Source organism: Rhamphochromis longiceps, linkage group LG7 (genome assembly GCF_057381845.1).
Source record: "Rhamphochromis longiceps isolate RC_006_pf linkage group LG7, R_longiceps_female_GT1.1, whole genome shotgun sequence".
NCBI lineage: Eukaryota > Metazoa > Chordata > Actinopteri > Cichliformes > Cichlidae > Rhamphochromis > Rhamphochromis longiceps.
The window spans coordinates 66,938,131-66,956,398 of record NC_140563.1 but is presented as its reverse complement, the minus strand read 5'-3'; the positions used below and the strand labels follow the sequence as shown (position 1 = coordinate 66,956,398).

At 45.7% G+C, this 18,268-nt stretch overlaps 1 protein-coding gene across 2 annotated transcripts; it reads left to right on the top strand.

Moving 5' to 3' along the window:
- The first annotated feature begins 10,339 nt into the window (after positions 1-10,339).
- LOC146666784 (uncharacterized) lies at positions 10,340-18,131 on the top strand. 2 transcript variants are annotated; one of them, XM_085414900.1, is made up of 4 exons: positions 10,340-10,757; positions 11,217-11,268; positions 14,025-14,659; positions 16,646-18,131. In XM_085414900.1, the coding sequence occupies exons 3-4, from the start codon at positions 14,096-14,098 to the stop codon at positions 17,231-17,233; spliced, it is 1,152 nt and encodes a 383-aa protein (XP_085271026.1). In that variant the 5' UTR covers positions 10,340-10,757; positions 11,217-11,268; positions 14,025-14,095; the 3' UTR covers positions 17,234-18,131. The 2 variants fall into 2 exon arrangements, with proteins under 2 accessions (XP_085271026.1, XP_085271025.1); XM_085414899.1 differs by lacking the exon at positions 11,217-11,268.
- Positions 18,132-18,268: the final 137 nt, after the last annotated feature.

Sequence of the window (18,268 nt, the reverse complement as noted above, 5' to 3'; positions counted from 1 at the left end):
AGCGTATTTCATAATGTAACAGCACATATGCAGCATCACAATCAACAGATGTCCATGGGCAATGTTTCTGGGCTAAATCTGGCTGAGTGAGAAAAGTCTTTTGTTTTCAGACTGGTATAAAATATCTTTTTTAATTTTCTCTCAAACATTTGAAGAGGCTGAATGTTGGAGAGCTTAATCATGCAGGAGGGGCTAAGTGTACAACAATAGAAACCAAATGAGGCGCTTTGGGCATTTGACGCCTCCAAAATGTCAGGTTTTGGGTATGTTTTCTTTTTTTTTTTGCCTGTCCCGTTTGGCTCTTTTGCCATCAGAATTGTTGTCTAAAGGCAAAGAAAGATGCCCAACGGATTTACTTTACCAAACTGACCATCCCAGCCTTGCCGTAATGGTCCATTTGATTCACCTTTTATTGTTTATTTTATTTTCACTTGCTGAATACGGGACAGACTTGACTGGGGGAAAGAAGGGGAGAAAGAAAGAGGGAAAGAGAAACAGCTGAGAAGAGGGACGGGGGAGAAGGGCAAAAGACAAAAACCAACAGAACGGGCAGAGAAAAAAAAATGCATATATCAATCACCTGGATCACCTGCTGAGAAAGAAAAAAGAAAACAAGCAGAAGAGAACAAGAGTAATAGAATAAACAACATCACAATGATATATGGGAATATGACAGTAAATACTAAATATTAAACATTATTGTGCAGCACATAAGATCAACAGAACACAGTGTGCTTTGAGGTAGGAGCCAAAAAGGGTGTAGTTTGTGGGTGTGATCACCCGTGTGTACACCTGTGAGCATGGACGCGCTTGTTTTTAAAAGGTTCCTTCATGTAATGATCTGCTAGAGGGTGTGTGGGGGGGGGGGGGGGGGGGGGGGGGGGGGCACTGCTCCGTCCTCCAGAGCATGAAGCAAGTATGGAGGAGATCAAAACTCCAGACATCCAGAGGCCCCCAGAACACAAGAGACCAAGGAAGACCAACAGAGGGGCAGCCGCGCCACTGTCCCAGAAAGAGCTGAGGAGAGTCCCAGATGAGGGCTCACCCAGCAGCCGCGGAGCAGAAGCCAGGGGGAGTTGCAGTGACGCGCCCGTGAGCTCCGCCGGCAGCCAGCTGTGCCTGAGTGATCGAGCCCCAGGCCGAGAGGTCGGGGGCACCCCACTTCCGAAGTGGCCCGAGCGAGCCCCAGGCTCCAGGCCCCGATAAGCGGCCGCCAAGGAGTGAGCCGGTGTGTACCTGGACGCCCATCCCCAGACACAAAGAACCACCAACGCACCGATGTCTGAGGGAGTCCGCCACTGGCAGGGGAAGTGGGTGGGGGGGAGATAGGCCTCCAAACCTTGGAGGGCCTGAGATGTCCCCAGAGAGGTGGCATCTGATACCTAACCTGACATATAGACACAGACATACAGGCACACACAGATACAAACATCCATTCCCACCCTCATGCTCTCATTACCTCCACAAATACACACATTTTAGATGTAAGCACAGGAGGGAAAAATGAAAGCGGGATTGTTTTATTATTCTTAGAATAATAAAAGCAATTTAATGTCATTAAAGAGTGTCTATTCTAAAGAGTAGACAATTACTAGTCTACTCTCAACATTCTATTCTACAATACATATCTTTGTAATATAAAAGAGAAAACATAAATGTGATAAAAAAAAATTATGAGATAATTGAAAAATATAAAATAATGAGGTACACATGTCCAGCTGGGATAATCACACCAGGGTCTTCTTGATGTGATGTTCGTCTATTTCTCTGGCCGCTGCATCTGTGGGGACGGCGTTCGCTGATCCATTTGTGATGGTTTATGGTATACATCAACTTTTAAATGCCCCATTATTGATGAAAATCTCACAGTCTAAGAAGCCTAACCTGCCACTTTTCATTTCCTCCCTGGTGAATTTGATGTGTTGGTGCACCAAGTTGATAGAATCAGGGAATTGTGGTACGTCCTGAGACTTGATTTTCACCCAGGTGTCAATGACTTCCAGGGTAAAATAACAAAGCCCTCTTTTCCACTTCTTCCATGTACAAATTGAGCACAATGGGTGAAACTAGGGAACCCATGGACATCCATGTTTCTCCCTGTACTGACCCTTGTATGTAAAACATGTGGAATTAAGACACTGTTCAAAGAACAAACACACTTGTTTGGTGCTGAGGCTGGGGTCATCCTCACGAACTACCTCCACTGCTTCAGTAATAAGTTTTATTAGGTTTCTGTTCTTAGAGTGATATTTTAATATGAGTCTAGCTGTATGGGCTTCCCCAGAAATGTGATTTACATCTTTAAACCTTGTGCTAACACTCTGAGAACTATTTCAAAAGAATCAGAAAAAATTTAATCTATCAACTATTTTGAACACAAATTATATTAAAATTGTACAAGTATATAAGACATGTTATTTGCTCGCTTCTTCTAATCACAGTCAGGCAGGAGTTTAATTTCTGTTAAAAAAAATATACAGACCTGATTAGCCCGTTATAAGCATCAGCACCTGAAGCAGGAACAATAATGCACAACACACACTTTCAGTTTTGTTTCTCTGACATTCCTGCATCACCCGAGGAAAATGAATGTGTGTGCTTTCACTGCTTTGAGTTGTTATGTAAAAGTTTTACACAGCCTGGATTCAAGGGAAAGAATCAGCATCATTGCAATAGTTCATAAACTTAAAACAGGTTGTGTTTAAAAAATGTTGCCCAGTTACACTCACCCTGTACACCACCTTACAGACTTCAGATTGCAGTGTTTGCATAAGATGTTGTTCACCTGCGTGCACCTTCCTCCACTCTTACAGTGTCATGAAAATGTATTTGACCCCATCCTGATTTCTGATGTTTTTTTAAAAATATTTTTCACACTTTACATGTTTCAGATCAAACAAACATAAATGGCCTGTATTTATATAGCGCTTTATTTTGTCCCTATGGACCCCAAAGCGCTTTACACATTCACTCATCCACCCATTCGCACACTGGTGATGCCAAGCTACATTGTAGCCACAGCTGCCCTGGGGCGCACTGACAGAGGCGAGGCTGCTGGACACTGGTGCCCCCGGGCCCTCTGACCACCACCAGTTGAGCTATTCAGAGGTGGACTGTGATCACTGTCCTGCTGCATAACCTGAATGAGCAGTTACAGCAAGTTGTCCAGATCCTGAAGCAGCCCCAGACCATCACACTGCCACGACTGTTGGAATCTTGGCAGTGACACCTTGTGGCGAAAGAGTTAATTACAGCCACATGACTGGCTGCCCTTTGACGTATGGCAACACAACAGCATAGAAAAGCCTGATTTTCCAGATACCTGCTGCATTTTAATGTTTGACTTTGTGCTGACTTTAGAATAACCACCATGTTTGACTGTTGGTTTCTTCTTATGAAATGCTGCTAATTTATGCCAGATGTGACAGGATGTAAACCTTCCAAAACCTTTTGTCCCTTCAGTTCACATAGTATTTAAATGTGGAATATTTGTGGAAATATTTCTTTATTTTATTTCTTTACTTGGGCAGCGGTGGCTACCACCACAGAATTCATTTTTCAAGCCATGTGCCAATACAGAGCAGAGCAGCTACAGTTAGGTCCATAAATATTTGGACAGAGGCAATTTTTCTAATTTTGGTTCTGTACATTACCAGTAAATTTTAAACAAAACAGCTTAGATGGAGTTGAAGTGCAGACTCTGAGCTTTAATTGGGCCTGAACAAAACAATTGCACAAAAATGTGAATAAAGCATTTGGACAATTTGCATTACTCAAAATAAAATGTTCATTTCTAATATTTGTTTGAAAACACTTTGCTGTAAATGACAGCCTGAAGTCTTGAACTCTTGGACATCACCTGGGTTTCCTCCTTTGTAATTCCACTACTTTGCTTTAATAAACTCCTCTGTGGAGGTAAGCATCAACGACACAGAGCTCTCAGTTCTCACTCCTTTATTCGTCTCCAACATCAACTGCGCATATCGCGCCACAAAACACAGGAACACACTTCCTATACACTGGGTCTGAGTGGAGCCCTCTAGTGGTCCACCACACATGCCCCCCCGAACACCCAGCAGAACTAGTCCAGGACCCGGGGCTTAAGCAAACGGCCGGAACGGCTGAACTGGGGGGGGGGGGGGGGGAACTGACAGAGGGCAACCCAGCCCGGGAGCGAGGCTGGCACTGGCGGTCAGAAAAAGCTGCAGACGACTCGGACTCCGTTGATTTTGGGTCGCACCTGGGGGAAAAAACAGAATCCATCAGCCCGGTGGCAGGTGGGCGGCCGCGGCGAGGGGCCTGGGCCAGGACCACCTGATCCTCTTGCATAACATGTGCAGGCTTAAGTCTAGCAACAGAGACAACTTCCTGCCGACCGCCAAAGTCCAAAATGAAATGTTTGTTGCCTGGTTTAAGAACCCTGTATGGCCCGTCATATGGTGGACGCAGCGGAGTCCTATGGGCATCGTGCCTGACGAAAACGAAACGAGCAGAGTCCAACGAACTCGGAACAAAAGTGTCAGGCAGGCAGTGGTGCACAGGACCAGGAACAGGAAATGAGTCTCTTGGGGGGCGAAAAGGCAACAAAGAGGTATCGAAACATGGGGGAGGGCTCTCAGGTAAGAATTCCCCGGGGACCCGGAGAGGCTGGCCGAGCACCAGTTCAGCCAGGGAAACCCCGAGGTCTTCTTTAACCGCACTACGCAATCCCAGCAAAACCCACGGAAGACGGTCGACCCAGTCGCCACTTGTTAAGGAGGCCTGGAGCGCGGCCTTAAGTGACCGGTGAAACCGTTCGCACATCCCATTAGCTTGCGGGTGGTATGCTGTGGTGAGGTGGACCTTGACTCCCAGGCCGTCAGCCATAGCAGACCAAAGCTCGGAAACAAACTGGGGGCCCCTGTCCGAGGTAATGTCAGCAGGGGGGCCGAAACGTGAAACCCACGTTGACAAAAATGCCCTGGCCACCGTCGCCGCTGTCGTGGACGCCAGGGGTACCGCCTCCGGCCACCTGGTTGTGCGGTCCACCACAGTCAAAAGGTGCGTGAAACCCCGTGACTGTGGCAAGGGACCAACAAGGTCCACATGAACGTGATCGAAACGCCTATCCGGGACACGGAAAGGTTCGAGGGGTGCCTGTGTGTGCCGGTGGATTTTCGAGCGTTGGCATGGGATACAAACCGCCGCCCATTCTTTCACCGTCTTGCGAAGGCCCGGCCAAACAAACCTGGCGCTGACCAGCTTGACCGAGGCCCGGACGCCGGGATGAGAGAGGGCATGCACCGAGTCAAAAACACGATGACGCCACGAAAGGGGAACCACCGGGCGGGGGCGGCCGGTGGAAACGTCGCAAAGAAGGTGCGGACCGCCGTCCCACATCGGGGTGTCCTCCAGCACGAGGCCCGTTTTTGTTGACTGAAGGACAAGGACGTCCGGGTCAGCACGTTGCTCAGCGGCCATGGCAGCGTAGTCGATGCCGACATACACCGGAGAAACCAACACACGTGAGAGACAGTCAGCGACGTGATTGGACTTACCAGCCACATGCTGAATGTCTGTGGTAAACTCCGAAATGGCCGCCAACTGGCACTGCTGGCGTGCGCTCCATGGGTCAGAGACATTGGACATCGGAAACATCAAAGGTTTGTGGTCAACGTACGCAGTAAAGTTGCGACCCTCGAGGAAAAAACGAAAATGTCGTGTCGCGAGGTGCAGGGCTAGCAACTCCCTGTCAAAAACACTGTACTTGCGTTCAGCATCCCGGAGCATACGACTGAAAAAGGCGAGTGGTTGCCAGAGACCTGAAACCCGCTGTTCCAACACCCCACCCACTGCCACGTCAGAGGCATCGGTGGTCAACGCGATCTCCGCCGATGGAAGCGGGTGGGCCAGCAGGGCTGCGTCAGCCAGCGCAGACTTGGCTGCGGAAAACGCACGGACGCGTTCCAGCAGCCAGTCAACCGGATCTTTGGCTGTTTTACCTTTTAAGGCAGCATAGAGTGGCTGTAGCAGCTGGGCAGCTCTGGGGAGAAAGCGGTTGTAAAAATTTATCATCCCCAAGAACTCCTGCAACGCTTTAACCGACGTGGGACGCGGAAAAGCCGAAACGGCCTGGACTCTGTCGGGCAACGGAACCACACCTTCAGCGGAAATGCGGTGCCCGAGGAAATCCAGAACAGGCAACCCAAACTGGCACTTGGAAGGGTTGATGATCAGGCCGTGCGCTGCCAAACGCTGGAAAACCTGGCGCAGATGGGACTCGTGCTGGCTCGCTGAGCAGCTGGCCACCAATATATCGTCCAGATAAACAAAAACGAACGGCAGCCCACGCAAAACTGAGTCCATCAGCCGCTGAAAGGTCTGGGCGACACCTTTCAGGCCAAACGGCATGCGCAAAAACTCAAACAAGCCGAAGGGGGTGATGACAGCAGTTTTAGGAATGTCTTCGGCGCGCACGGGAACATGGTGATACCCCCGCACCAAGTCAATTTTAAAAAATCGACGTTCAGGCGAGATTGGCAGAAAAATCCTGAATGTGGGGGATGGGGTAACGGTCATTCTCCGTGGCATTATTTAAACGGCGGAAATCTCCGCATGGCCGCCACCGACCGTCCGATTTGGGCACCATGTGAAGCAGAGAGGCCCATGCACTGTTCGAACGCTGTACAATGCCAAGGCGCTCCATGGCTGTAAACTCTTCCCGAGCGACGGACAGTTTCACGGGGTCGAGGCGGCGCACGCGCGCAAACACCGGGGGCCCGACCGTGGGAATATAATGCTCAACCCCATGCTTCGTTACCGTGCTAGACAAATTAGGGACAGACAGCGATGGAAACTCTAAAAGCAAACGCTGAAAAGCATCCCCGGAGGTCACTACATTAGCCCGAATCAGGGGCTCGGCGGCCCGAGTAAAACAGGGTAGCGAAGAAAACGAGAGAGCATCGATTAAACGTCTGTTAGCGACATCGACAAGTAGTCCATGAGCACACAGGAAATCAGCACCTAAAATAGGTACAGAGCTAGCAGCAACAACAAAGTTCCACTGGAAATCCCGGCCATGAAAACAAACAGTCACCAACCTTTCCCCAAACGTTTTGATGGGAGAGCCATTAGCTGCAATGAGCTGCGGCCCACAGTTCGCTGCTAGTCCGTCGGCAGCGGTAGGGGGAAGGAGGCTCTTCTGGGAGCCGGAGTCCACGAGAAAACGTCTCCCGGAGCGCGAGTCCTCTATGAAGAGCAGCCTTTCTGTATTGCCAGCGGTCGCGGCTGCTACGGCGCGCTGGTGGGTCCGTTTCCCTGGGCCGTGAAAGCGCAAGGCGGCAGGCAGTGACGCGCTCTGTCGCCAAAACGCTGATGGTAGAAACAGATGCTCTTTCCGCGGTGCCGGCGTGTAGCAATCCCTGCCGTCAGCAAGGGGGCGGATGCTCCGGGGGAGGCAGGTGGAGGCGTGGAAGGTGCCGCCGGCGTGTCCGTAGCCAGGGCGTGAACGTTGAAAGTGCGGCTAGCCAGGAGAATGCGATTGTGGCTCAAGAGTTAGGAGTTCGCCTTGTAATCGGAAGGTTGCCGGTTCGAACCCCTGCTTGGACAGTCTCGGTCGTTGTGTCCTTGGGCAAGACACTTCACCCGTTGCCTACTGGTGGTGGTCAGAGGGCCCGGTGGTGCCAGTGTCCGGCAGCCTCGCCTCTGTCAGTGCGCCCCAGGGTGGCTGTGGCTACAATGTAGCTGCCATCACCAGTGTGTGGATGTGTGTGTGAATGGGTGGATGACTGGATATGTAAAGCGCTTTGGGGTCCTTAGGGACTAGTAAGGCGCTAGTCCCTAAGCGGAGAGTTTGCGAGGACAGCTCTCACGGCGGCCGGTAGTTGGCGGAGGAAGAGGTGGGCGAAGAGGAAACCACTGTCATCCGGCCCGAGCAACGATAGCATGTTCTCCATGAGCTCGAGCGCGGTACCGCCACCCAAGCCTGACAGGTTGAGGAGCTTTTCGGCTCGTTCAGCGTCGGAGAGGGCATAAGCAGCTCTTTGAGGGCGGCGTATTTCCCTTGGGCGGGTGGGTCCCGGAGGAGCGCCATCGCGCGACAGGTGGCCAGCGGGTCGAGCGAGGCCACCGCATGGTGATACTTCGTGTCGTCAGCCGAGATGCCGCGAAGGGTGAACTGAGCCTCCACGTGTACAAACCATGACGGGGGGTCATGGAGCCAAAAGTCCGGCAGTTTAAGCGCCACAGCGAACGCAGCTGCAACAGGAGGCGGAGGTCCGGCGGCCGCTGATGCATCCATAGCGGAGTCTGCGTTATCTGCGGCCCGTTGCATGCTCGAGTCAGGGGTCACCAATGTGGAGGTAAGCATCAACGAGACAGAGCTCTCAGTTCTCACTCCTTCTTTATTCGTCTCCAACATCAACTGCACATATCGCGCCACAAAACACAGGAACACACTTCCTATACACTGGGTGTGAGTGGAGCCCTCTAGTGGTCCACCACACCTCAGTTGTTTTGGCTATATGTTTGGGTAATTCATCTGTGTTACAAAACACCACCCCATCAATGTGACTGCATTTAGCTGGATGTGAGCAGACAGTATGTCTGTTAACACCTCAGAATTCATTCGGGTGCTTCTGTCCTGTGTCACATCATCAATAAACAGTAGTGTCCCAGTGCCACTGGTATCCATGCTCGCCTAAGGTAGGCTTTGAATCATGAGCTGCTCCATGTTTTCTCCATATTTTTTTCTTCCCATCAGTGTGGTAGAGGTGGATCTTGGTTTCATCTGTCAAATGAACTGTGCTGACTTGCACCTTGTGGTGAATCCTCTGTATTTACTTCCATGCAATCTTCCCTTTGTGGTAAACTTAAATATATCCATACACCTACCTCCTGGACAGTCTCGTTTACTTGGTTGGCTGTTGTGAAAGGGTTTCTTGTCACCGTTGAAATGATTCTTTGATCATCCGCCAACAGTGGATGAGCCGTGGACCTCCAAGTCTTTTTTGCATTGCTGAGTTCACCAATGCTTTCTTTCTTTCCCAGGATGCAACAAACTGTAGATTTAGTCCAAAGATCCAGACTTGGAGGCAAACCTGACCAATGGAAGATTGGCCTTTATTTACATGGTAGCAACAAATCCACAGCAATAGTGAAAACAGCTCTGTAATGAATCCAAGAGCAAAACACAAGGGCACACAAACAGTACATCACAGAAAAGAGTTAAGAAAACTGAGGACTTAAATACACACAAGGTAATAGCTGGCAAAACAAGATCACATTTAACACAACTAGGACAAGAGATTATTTAAAAAAAACAAAAAACAAAAGAAAAAACAAATGCTGAGACTTGACAGGCCAAACTAAACACAAAGGCTAAACTGACTAAACATAAAACATATGACAGAAACACATTAGACATGAAGAACATAGGCGTGCAGGAAAAACTTGAGAATAACAATGAAATCGATGAATACAAAGGTATTTAAAAAACTGAAAACTACAAAAGTAGTAAATTCATCCCACTCCCATCCTGTTTTCTAGCTTCAGGAGCAGCAAGAAGACAGCTGTAGACTTTCAAAAATAATCAGGAGGCAGGTAAGGTACAAATAAGTGCAGAGGAGTCCAAAAGACAGTCCCCTTGTCTGTCACAGGTATCTCATTTTGTTTTGTTTTTTTACTCATGTTTAAAGTGCCTTTGGGTTTCTTACAAATCTAAGTAATTCATCAGCATCATCATCATCATTATAATAATAATAATTATTAATAATAATCATTAGTATGACATTCTCACTGTGGACTCCTCAGTCGTTCTCCTTAGGAACAATGGAAGGTGAGATGAACTGTGTCAGTGTGAAGCACTGACTTACAGGCTGATGTCAAAACAGGTGACAACTCTACTATTGGGGATGTTTCAGAGAAAGAGGAATCAGCACTGCTTCTGCCCCACCTGGAAATCCTCCTATATTTTGAATGAAAAATGCAAAATCTTGCATAAATATTTTTCTCATGCCTAAAGATGAATAAAAATACTTGAATATGAATAAAAAAAAATTTGTCCCCATAAGTGACTGTTGGTCCCCACAACCATAGTTGAGTGCTAATTTTTCTGTCCTCACAAAGATGTCTAAACATGCACACATGCACACACACACACACACACACACACACACACACACACACACACACACACACACACACACACACACACACACACACACAGAGCTAAGGCAGCCTGTCAGTACTTTATTTTATTACTTCCAGCCACCGGGGGGCGCTTGTTATCGTTTTTTCTCTGAAGCCAATGCCTCCGATCCTCAAATGCTTCATAAAATATCTTCGTAACTGTTTTGTTTACGTTTCATGATTCAGGAGATACGATATTTTAAAGATAGTTCTCTTTCTTTTCTCTTTTTTCCATTAAGCCCCGCCCAGCCGTGCAGCGTTGAGAAACAAAACGTGCGGCCGAACGCATGCTGATGACGACACCGTCGACGATCCACAACAACAAAACAACAACAGAACTCAGCTGTTTGCTAGCTAACTAGCCGGCCTGGTTGTTCAGCGCTGTTCTCGGCAGTTTCCCGTCACTCTGGTTTAGCCGCAGAAGTTTTAGAGCTGCTAATACGTCTGGCTATGAAATGGTTTCTAGAAAACCCTCAGTTATGTTCTGCAGTTGGGTTTAATTTTAACTTCCTTTGTCTCCTTTTTGCGGGCTTCTAGCTGATTAGCTTTACGACTGAGGACGGAAAGGAGGCTGTCTGCTCGCCATAAAGGTAACCACTCGTAACGCGCAAAAAACAAGCGCATAATGTCCAATGCGATGTTAGTGCGCAGACTGTGAAATAGTCTAAATGTTGGCCTGTTGCATTTGAGAGAAGCTGGAAGCGAAGTATGAGTGATGGTGGGCGAATAACGGAACATTCAGCGCACCTGTGCTCAGGTTACGCTGTCACGTGATCTATCCTGTAACTTCACTCCTGCACGTTATCTGAAGTTATTAAATGTGGAAGTAGTAGCGTTACAAAAACCTGGTTGTTGCTCTATGTGCAGCACCTTGATCAACCTTTGTCGTTTTTAAATACATTTACTTGACAGGATTTCCCAGGAAAAGCAATAAAGTTGCACTTTAAAGCAAAACGACAAATTAATGGGAACATGTTCTGCGCATGTCTTTCTGCTCTTTATTTATTTTTAGTTTTTTAATTTAATTTGTGGACTCCTTTTCGCTTAAGGCACCTTTCTTATGATTGGCTGCACCAAGCAAAGTGGAGGCTTGAACGGCAGGTGGGTGTGGCACACGGATATCCTCATTCTGTCAAGGCGTAACAGAGCTGACCTCTGACCTTTTGGCTCACAGGAATTAGTTGTATGTACACTGACGTCAGTATTTGAAACTTTGTATTTAATGTGACAATACACTACTGAAAGAGCATGATGCATATGACAGATAAAATGATATTTTGGCAGTGCTCTTTTCAACTTACAGAATGGGTTGACTTTGTTCCTATTATATGTTGTTGTTTAAGGTGTTTCCTCCTGGGTTTACATTTCTATACTTTATACGTTATCATCACACAGGCAAAGTTAATGGTTTATATCTCTCAGAAGTCAACTTGAAATGACCCACTGGCCAAATTTAGTTGGACAAAAAGCAATATCTTTAAGAATGAGCCTGGTATTTCTTTAAAAAATATCAGTATCCACAGCAGGGCTTATAAAACTGCAATGTTACATATTTGTAGTGTAGAAGTGGCTAATTATTTTGAGTGCTTCATTTGTATGTTACAAACTGATTAGGCCTCAGTCACACAGGCTTAGAAACAGAGTAATGATGTGAATTGCCTGACCAGTTGGCAGCTGTGCACCAAACCCTCCCTGCAGGCCTCGACTGGGACAAAAAAATCGGCCCGGGCGTTTTGACTAGAGACCAGTCCACAAAGTATTATAGGAAAAGCCATAAAGCCTTTGAATGAAAACAAATGCTGCTGTGACAGTAATGTACACGCTCTTGTTGGTATATATGATTTCTATACATTTTATATCAGATGACCACTTTGGTTTTAAGATTTAGAATTAATTATTTATTAAAAGCGAGATATTTTAAATGAGAATAAGAAAGAAAAGTATTTCTTTGTGCCCCCCTCTCCCTGTTAATACCCTACCTGGCCCCCTGGCAACACTTTGCCAGACCCGCCCCTGCACAGTTACCAGCTGTCAGCTACTTAGAAAAGGATCCTGGTGTTATTTGTCTCTCAGAAACAGTTCATAACTTCCCTTCATGTCACCTTAAAGGTAAACATGTTTCTCAGTCACCTGTTGATGATTCAGTAAGGACATCTCCTGGTTTCATCCTCATGTTTCCCTCTCACCAGATAACCAAACCGATATCATAACCAGCAGCTTTTACAGCTGTGGCTCCAGCAAACATCAGCTGATACTAGAAATTAATATTAAATAAATTCTAACAACAGCTGATCAAGCTTAAACGTGCTGCTGTTGTTTAGCGTGACATCTGCTGGTTTCCTCTTTCTGGCACAAAGTGGGCGATAAACAAACAAGAGAGAAAAGCCGATCAGCTGATCATTGATCAGTTTCATGATTGAAGTAGCAACAGGAGAGGGAGGGGAGAGAATGAGAGAAGAAGAGGCAGCTGCAGCGTAAAGAGATAAATAAAATAAATCCAGATTTGTGTCTTTTTCTTTTTCATTCTAGCTGAAGTACGGGACAAATTGTGTTCCTTTCCACCTCAATACCATCTTCTTCTGTTTGTCTGTGATAAGACTGCTTTCAGAGCAAAGGGGAGGGTGTATCTGACCTCGGCTGTAACCACTCCAGCCCAGAGTCGATCATGAAACACTGGCCAATCCACCATCTTTCATTGTTTATACTGTTACAAAAAACAAAACATTGGCCCACCCGGCAAATGCCCAATGGCCAGTCCAGCTGTGCTTCCCTGTGATTGGTGACTGCAGTCACTTGTAGCTTGCATGGGAGGCATTGACTTGTCTGCAAGAACTCACCATTTACTCTCCAAGCTGCAGTGAAATTTGCAGCTGCCATCAGCCTCCTGTAACCACTCACTCATACACTTTTTACCCCTCAGCTGTAAAAGGCTGATGGGCGACAGGGACACCCAAGATTGTGAATGCGACAACTCGAGAAAATGGCAATGAAGGACTTTCAAATTGATACCATGTGTGTATCTAGTAAAAACAGACGAGTTTGAATCTTAGTGACATCGTCCTCAAGGTCAGGGGTCAGAAGTAAATTTTTCTGACTATCTTGAGAATGCGATAACTTGAGATGGAAGTCACTTAGGATTATTAAATTCATATCTACTAGCAGGCTGAGGGGTACCACTGGCTACTTGTTTCCTTTACCATTTGGTGGTTGCCAGCTGGGTCACTTATTGGTCTGTAGCCCTGGGTGACTGAGGCCTCGAGCAGCTTGTTTCATGCTCATGAACTCCAGCGAGTGTCATAAAACTGTTTTCAGTTACATTAAAAAAAATTGTGGGCATTGACCAGAGAAAACAAAGAGAAGGTGCTTAAGGTCTTAATCTACGTTGTCCATAAGATTCTGTAACACTGAGAAGGCTTTAGAGTCTGTTCTGTCCAAGGGAGCCCACGACAGATTTATTGGTGAGATTTAGGAAAATCAGCGAAGGTATTCACGTACTTGGTGAAGGCAATTAAGCCACAGTCTTTCAGGAATACTAAGGTTCAGTAAACAGCTCCACAAACCATCATCAGGCAGGCCGCGTTGTTAAGTTTTACCAGACTGGCAAAGACTGTAGCTGAGGACGTTTCCATGATGTTAAATGTAAAAACTCTTACTAACACTCTGAATTTAAGGAATTCAGCGAGAATATAAACATGAATATTGGCGTTGATGATGAGGATAAATGATGCGTACGAGACACATAGTTTAGTATAAAAATCACACAAACTAGCTCCTGCAGAGATTATTTTATTCCATGTTATCATCAGCAACTTGGAAAAAAAACGTATTTGTTTCTGCTTCATGTTTTTATCTTTAAGGCACTGATGCAACAATGTTTATGGCAAAGTCTGACTCCAAAACCAACTGGTGGAGATTCTGACCCCCACCAATGACCACGAATATTATTTCTTCACCGTTCATCATGTCCCCACGAAAAAGAACCCTCGTCCCGGTAAGCAGCCGGCGGAAAGCAGCGGACGACTACTTCCCCTTCAACTTGCTGCCGGTGGAGTGCCAGCTGCACGTCCTGTCCTTTCTGAACGAGGTGGATAAGTGTAGCTGCGCCCTGGTTTGCGCAAGCTGGAGCTGCCTCGTCCGCTCGTGGAAGCTGTGGCGGGTGGCCGACTACTCCCGTCGTGTTGGCTTCCACCTCGGTCAGGAGGGGTTGCTCGTTTCCAACCGGGAGTTTGAGAGGTGGAAATCCTGGGTCCAGCACTACACCTACCACCTCATCTCCCGCCGGGCCAGCCTGCTCACGCTGAGGGCCAGCTTCGACCTGGGGGATCGCTGCAACAAGTGGGGCGAGCTGCTGAGCCACCTACTGGACAATGTCCACTGCAGAGACCTCAGCCACCTCGACCTTAACTGGACTTTTACTCTTTTAGAGCCGCTCGACCTCAGGGTCCACTCCAGCCCCAGTTCCCACCAGGATAACATTACCAAAATGGACAAGGTAATTTGTTTCTACTGGTTTTATTTTCTAAGAACTGCCACCTTACACATTAGTTCAGGTAGAAAGAAATAAGTTTTCTTTATATCAAGCTAGAAAGCAAACAGTATATCAGGTATGAGTAGTCATTTTTTTCTTTATTTTGTGCTTTTTTGTGCTGTAGAATAAAAGAGAACAAGAGAAAAAGAATCAGGCATATTGTTGCTCTCTGGAGGTCTGAGCACAAACCCACGATTATATGATGTACAGGAGAGCATGAAGTCCTTATTTTTAGCAATCAAATTTTAACAGAGGCCATCCTGAAACAGGAAACAAGTAAATACCCCAAAACAGCTCCTCCTATTGTACATGTCAGTGCACATCCCACCTAAAAATCCACAGAATCCCATCTGACTTAAACAAATAACTACATGGTCTATAACAGATAGATATTTCTGTTAACTCTGCATAAGTCAAATCTTTTCACGTGGCTCTAAATGGGTCCCCAAACAGCTTTGCCTATTTTGCGGTTTCTACTGAAGTTTGCAGTGTTTTTTGACGTAGCAATTTCAGGCCTCAGTGGATGAAATAACTTCAACAAGGATCAACTTCAAGGCGACTACTAATTAGAGCACAGGAATCTGCTGATTGATATGTGATAAGGTAGTTCCTGTGTCGACGCCCATTTACCGAGTGTTCATTTTAGTCCATTTTTCCCCAAGCGAGGCCATTATCTTTGTGCCTTTTTAAAGTTTGTTCAGTTTTTATCATTAAAATATGGAAAACATCCTAACTCGGCAAAATAAATACAAAACCATAAAGATGGAAAAAAGGAGACAAATTACATTTTAAAAAATAAATAAAAAAACCTAAATGTGATGCAATAAGGAGCCAGTCCAGTAAGTGATGCAGAGGGTGCTTCAGTTAGTGTTTATTGTCTTTTTGGAAATTCTATTTGTGGCAACTGTCAGGTGAACAAAAAAGACATCATATTCACAGACGATACATGCATCAACAACAGCTGGAATTTCACCAAGAGTCAGAGCATCACAGCGTACAAGCTACACACCTCATGTCACCACAGTCGTTCATTAGATTTATACTAGAAGGTAGAAAAGAGGTGGTTCCCTGTACCTGGGTCCTCATGATCGTAGCGCATCATACAGTCTTATTGAGGGTTTGGGGGGGTTTCTTTATTATCTACATTAGCGAAAAGTAGCAGGCAATAAAACAGAGTCAGAAGCACGTAGGTTATTTGTCCATAATTGTTCGTGATGGCTGCAGCCGTTTGGATGAGCTCTGCGTTAGCTGATGAAGGAATCCAACCAATGTGTTGATTCAAAATGACCTAAAACAGCAGCAAGTTTGGATGCATTTCACGACAAGCAGATGAATAATCCAGGTAACAGAAACATTCCTCCACAGTAACGTGTCCGGGATTAAACTACAAACAGTGTAATCCCCCCACATTCCTTCTTGCAGCTCAGATTAACACCCAGCACCTTTAACCGCTTTGCAGCTGTTATAGGATTAATGCATTCTTATGTTGTGTATCGTGCGGTCCGTGTAACTGTAGATGTTTTATTTTCTTAAAGATTTTTACTCAGTTTGAATTTATGCTTGAATTTTTTATAAAGGGTGTGATGACATCAGTATTCAGATGGTTTTGAAGCCTTTTAAGGTCTGAAGCTCAAATATAGCATCTGCTGTCCCACATGGTGCAACACTGAGACGAAGATATGTTTTACATTTGGAGTACCAGTCCACTTTTACATGTGTTTCATAGTGAGTGAGTATGAATCCATAGGGAGAGGTAGATTTAAACCCTATCGTAAGAGGAACAGAAGGAGTAGAGGTGTTTTCTGAGAAGCCTGGACAGCACCGGCTAACTCATTTTGCATAACTGGTTCAAGTTCCACCTGCAAGTGAGGCAAATATGAATGCAAGCATCCATGACCGGCAACGCTAATGTGTCACTTGTTTTCTTTTCTTTTGTCTTTGATTTGTCAGGTGACCCGCTTTCAGGAGCTGCTGAGCAAGCTGACCCAGAACTGCCCACGCATCTCCAAGATGCGCCTACATTTTGACTGGTCGGATTTGTCCGTGTCGCTGCTCACGCAGTTCCAGCAGCTCCGAGTCCTCGAGCTCAAATACTTCTGGGTCTTTAAATGCGTGACTCCCTCAACGCTGCAGATGCTCATCAAATCCCTGCCTAACCTCAAGTCTCTGACGTTAAACATCTTGGTGCCGCTGAGGAACCTCGGCATCTCCTACACCCTGGAGTCTCAGTCTCTGGAGTTTTTGGACGTGTCTCCGAGCCGAGGCTTGGTCTTCTCCTGCCTTAAGCTGCCAGCCCTGCGTGAACTTCGAGCCAAGAAGATTGTCCTGCGTGTCACGCTGGACCGCAGGACCAGGACGCGCATCCAGAGCCGCTGGCCCTGCCTGTACCACGTCCTCCGGGAGGGGACGCCGAGGCTTCAGGCTCTAAACAACGAGAGGCTCCTCCCTACATGGAGAGAGAAAAGTTACGGAGAGCTGACTGCTATCCTGGAACAGTCCTGCTACTGTGTTCAGCATCTAGACAGCTGGCTGTGGTAGTCAAACGCATGACATTACATGAAGTTCTTACATTTATCATTTTATGGTGAAATCTATAAAGGAGCTAAATATTGCTTTTACGTCGCATTTTTTTATTATTATTGTTTAAAAGAACTGAAGACTCAGAATAACAAACTTGTTGCTGACAGAAGCAGATAAAAGCTGAGATTTGATAGAAAAGTAGTTTCCAACTCTTTAACAGAAAGCTGCTGTTCCAGTTGGAAACGCTGTCCAAATCCTGACAAGGCAATCACCCACAACACAGCTTTCTTAATTTTGTCCAGTTTTCTCAAAGCTTAATGTTAATTATGTGATTGAAAATCTGCTGGAAACATTTGTAACGCCCACAAGCGGATATGCATACATTGTAGCTACAACTACACCATGAGATGTGTGCAATGAGGCCCAATACCAGAAGACAGCGTGTACTGGTGACGATTAGAGAATAAAGGCAAAATGTTTTAGATTTATTTATAAATTTTATTCTTAAGAAATAGAAATCAATATGGGGGGAAAGCTGTCAGCACTAAATTCAAAGAAATGAAGGTAAGAAAATATTGACTCTGGTAAAGTCTTAAAGTATGACTGCTTCATTCTGAAATTATTAACTTTTGACTGGGAAAGACACTTTCTCCCTCATGAAAATATTTTAGCTCTATTCTATGAACATTACATTTGCAGATCTTACTCTAAAACTATTCTCTCGCTCCTCAGTATAAATACAGAATAGGCTTGGTTTCAATCCCAGAAATATTGTGGCTCTTCTTAATATATCAAAATTTAATTTTACAGCTAAAAAATTGCAGTTTTTATTTGTATTGTGTATATGTATGTATGTGTGTGTGTGTATGTATGTGTGTGTGTGTATATATGTGTGTGTGTGTGTGTATGTATGTGTGTGTGTATATATATATATATATATATATATATATATATATATATTTTTTTTTTTTTTTTTTTTTATAATTCTATTTTTTTTTTAATTTTCTTTTAAAGACTTTGTACATTGCTTTGCCTTTATTCTCAGCATCAGAT

Bases quoted from the DNA above. Each gene is read 5' to 3' on its own strand.
- LOC146666784 (XM_085414899.1), top strand. From the start codon at position 14,096: ATGACCACGAATATTATTTCTTCACCGTTCATCATGTCCCCACGAAAA. The intron at 14,660-16,645 runs GTAATTTGTTTC...TTGATTTGTCAG, and splicing joins ACATTACCAAAATGGACAAG to GTGACCCGCTTTCAGGAGCT.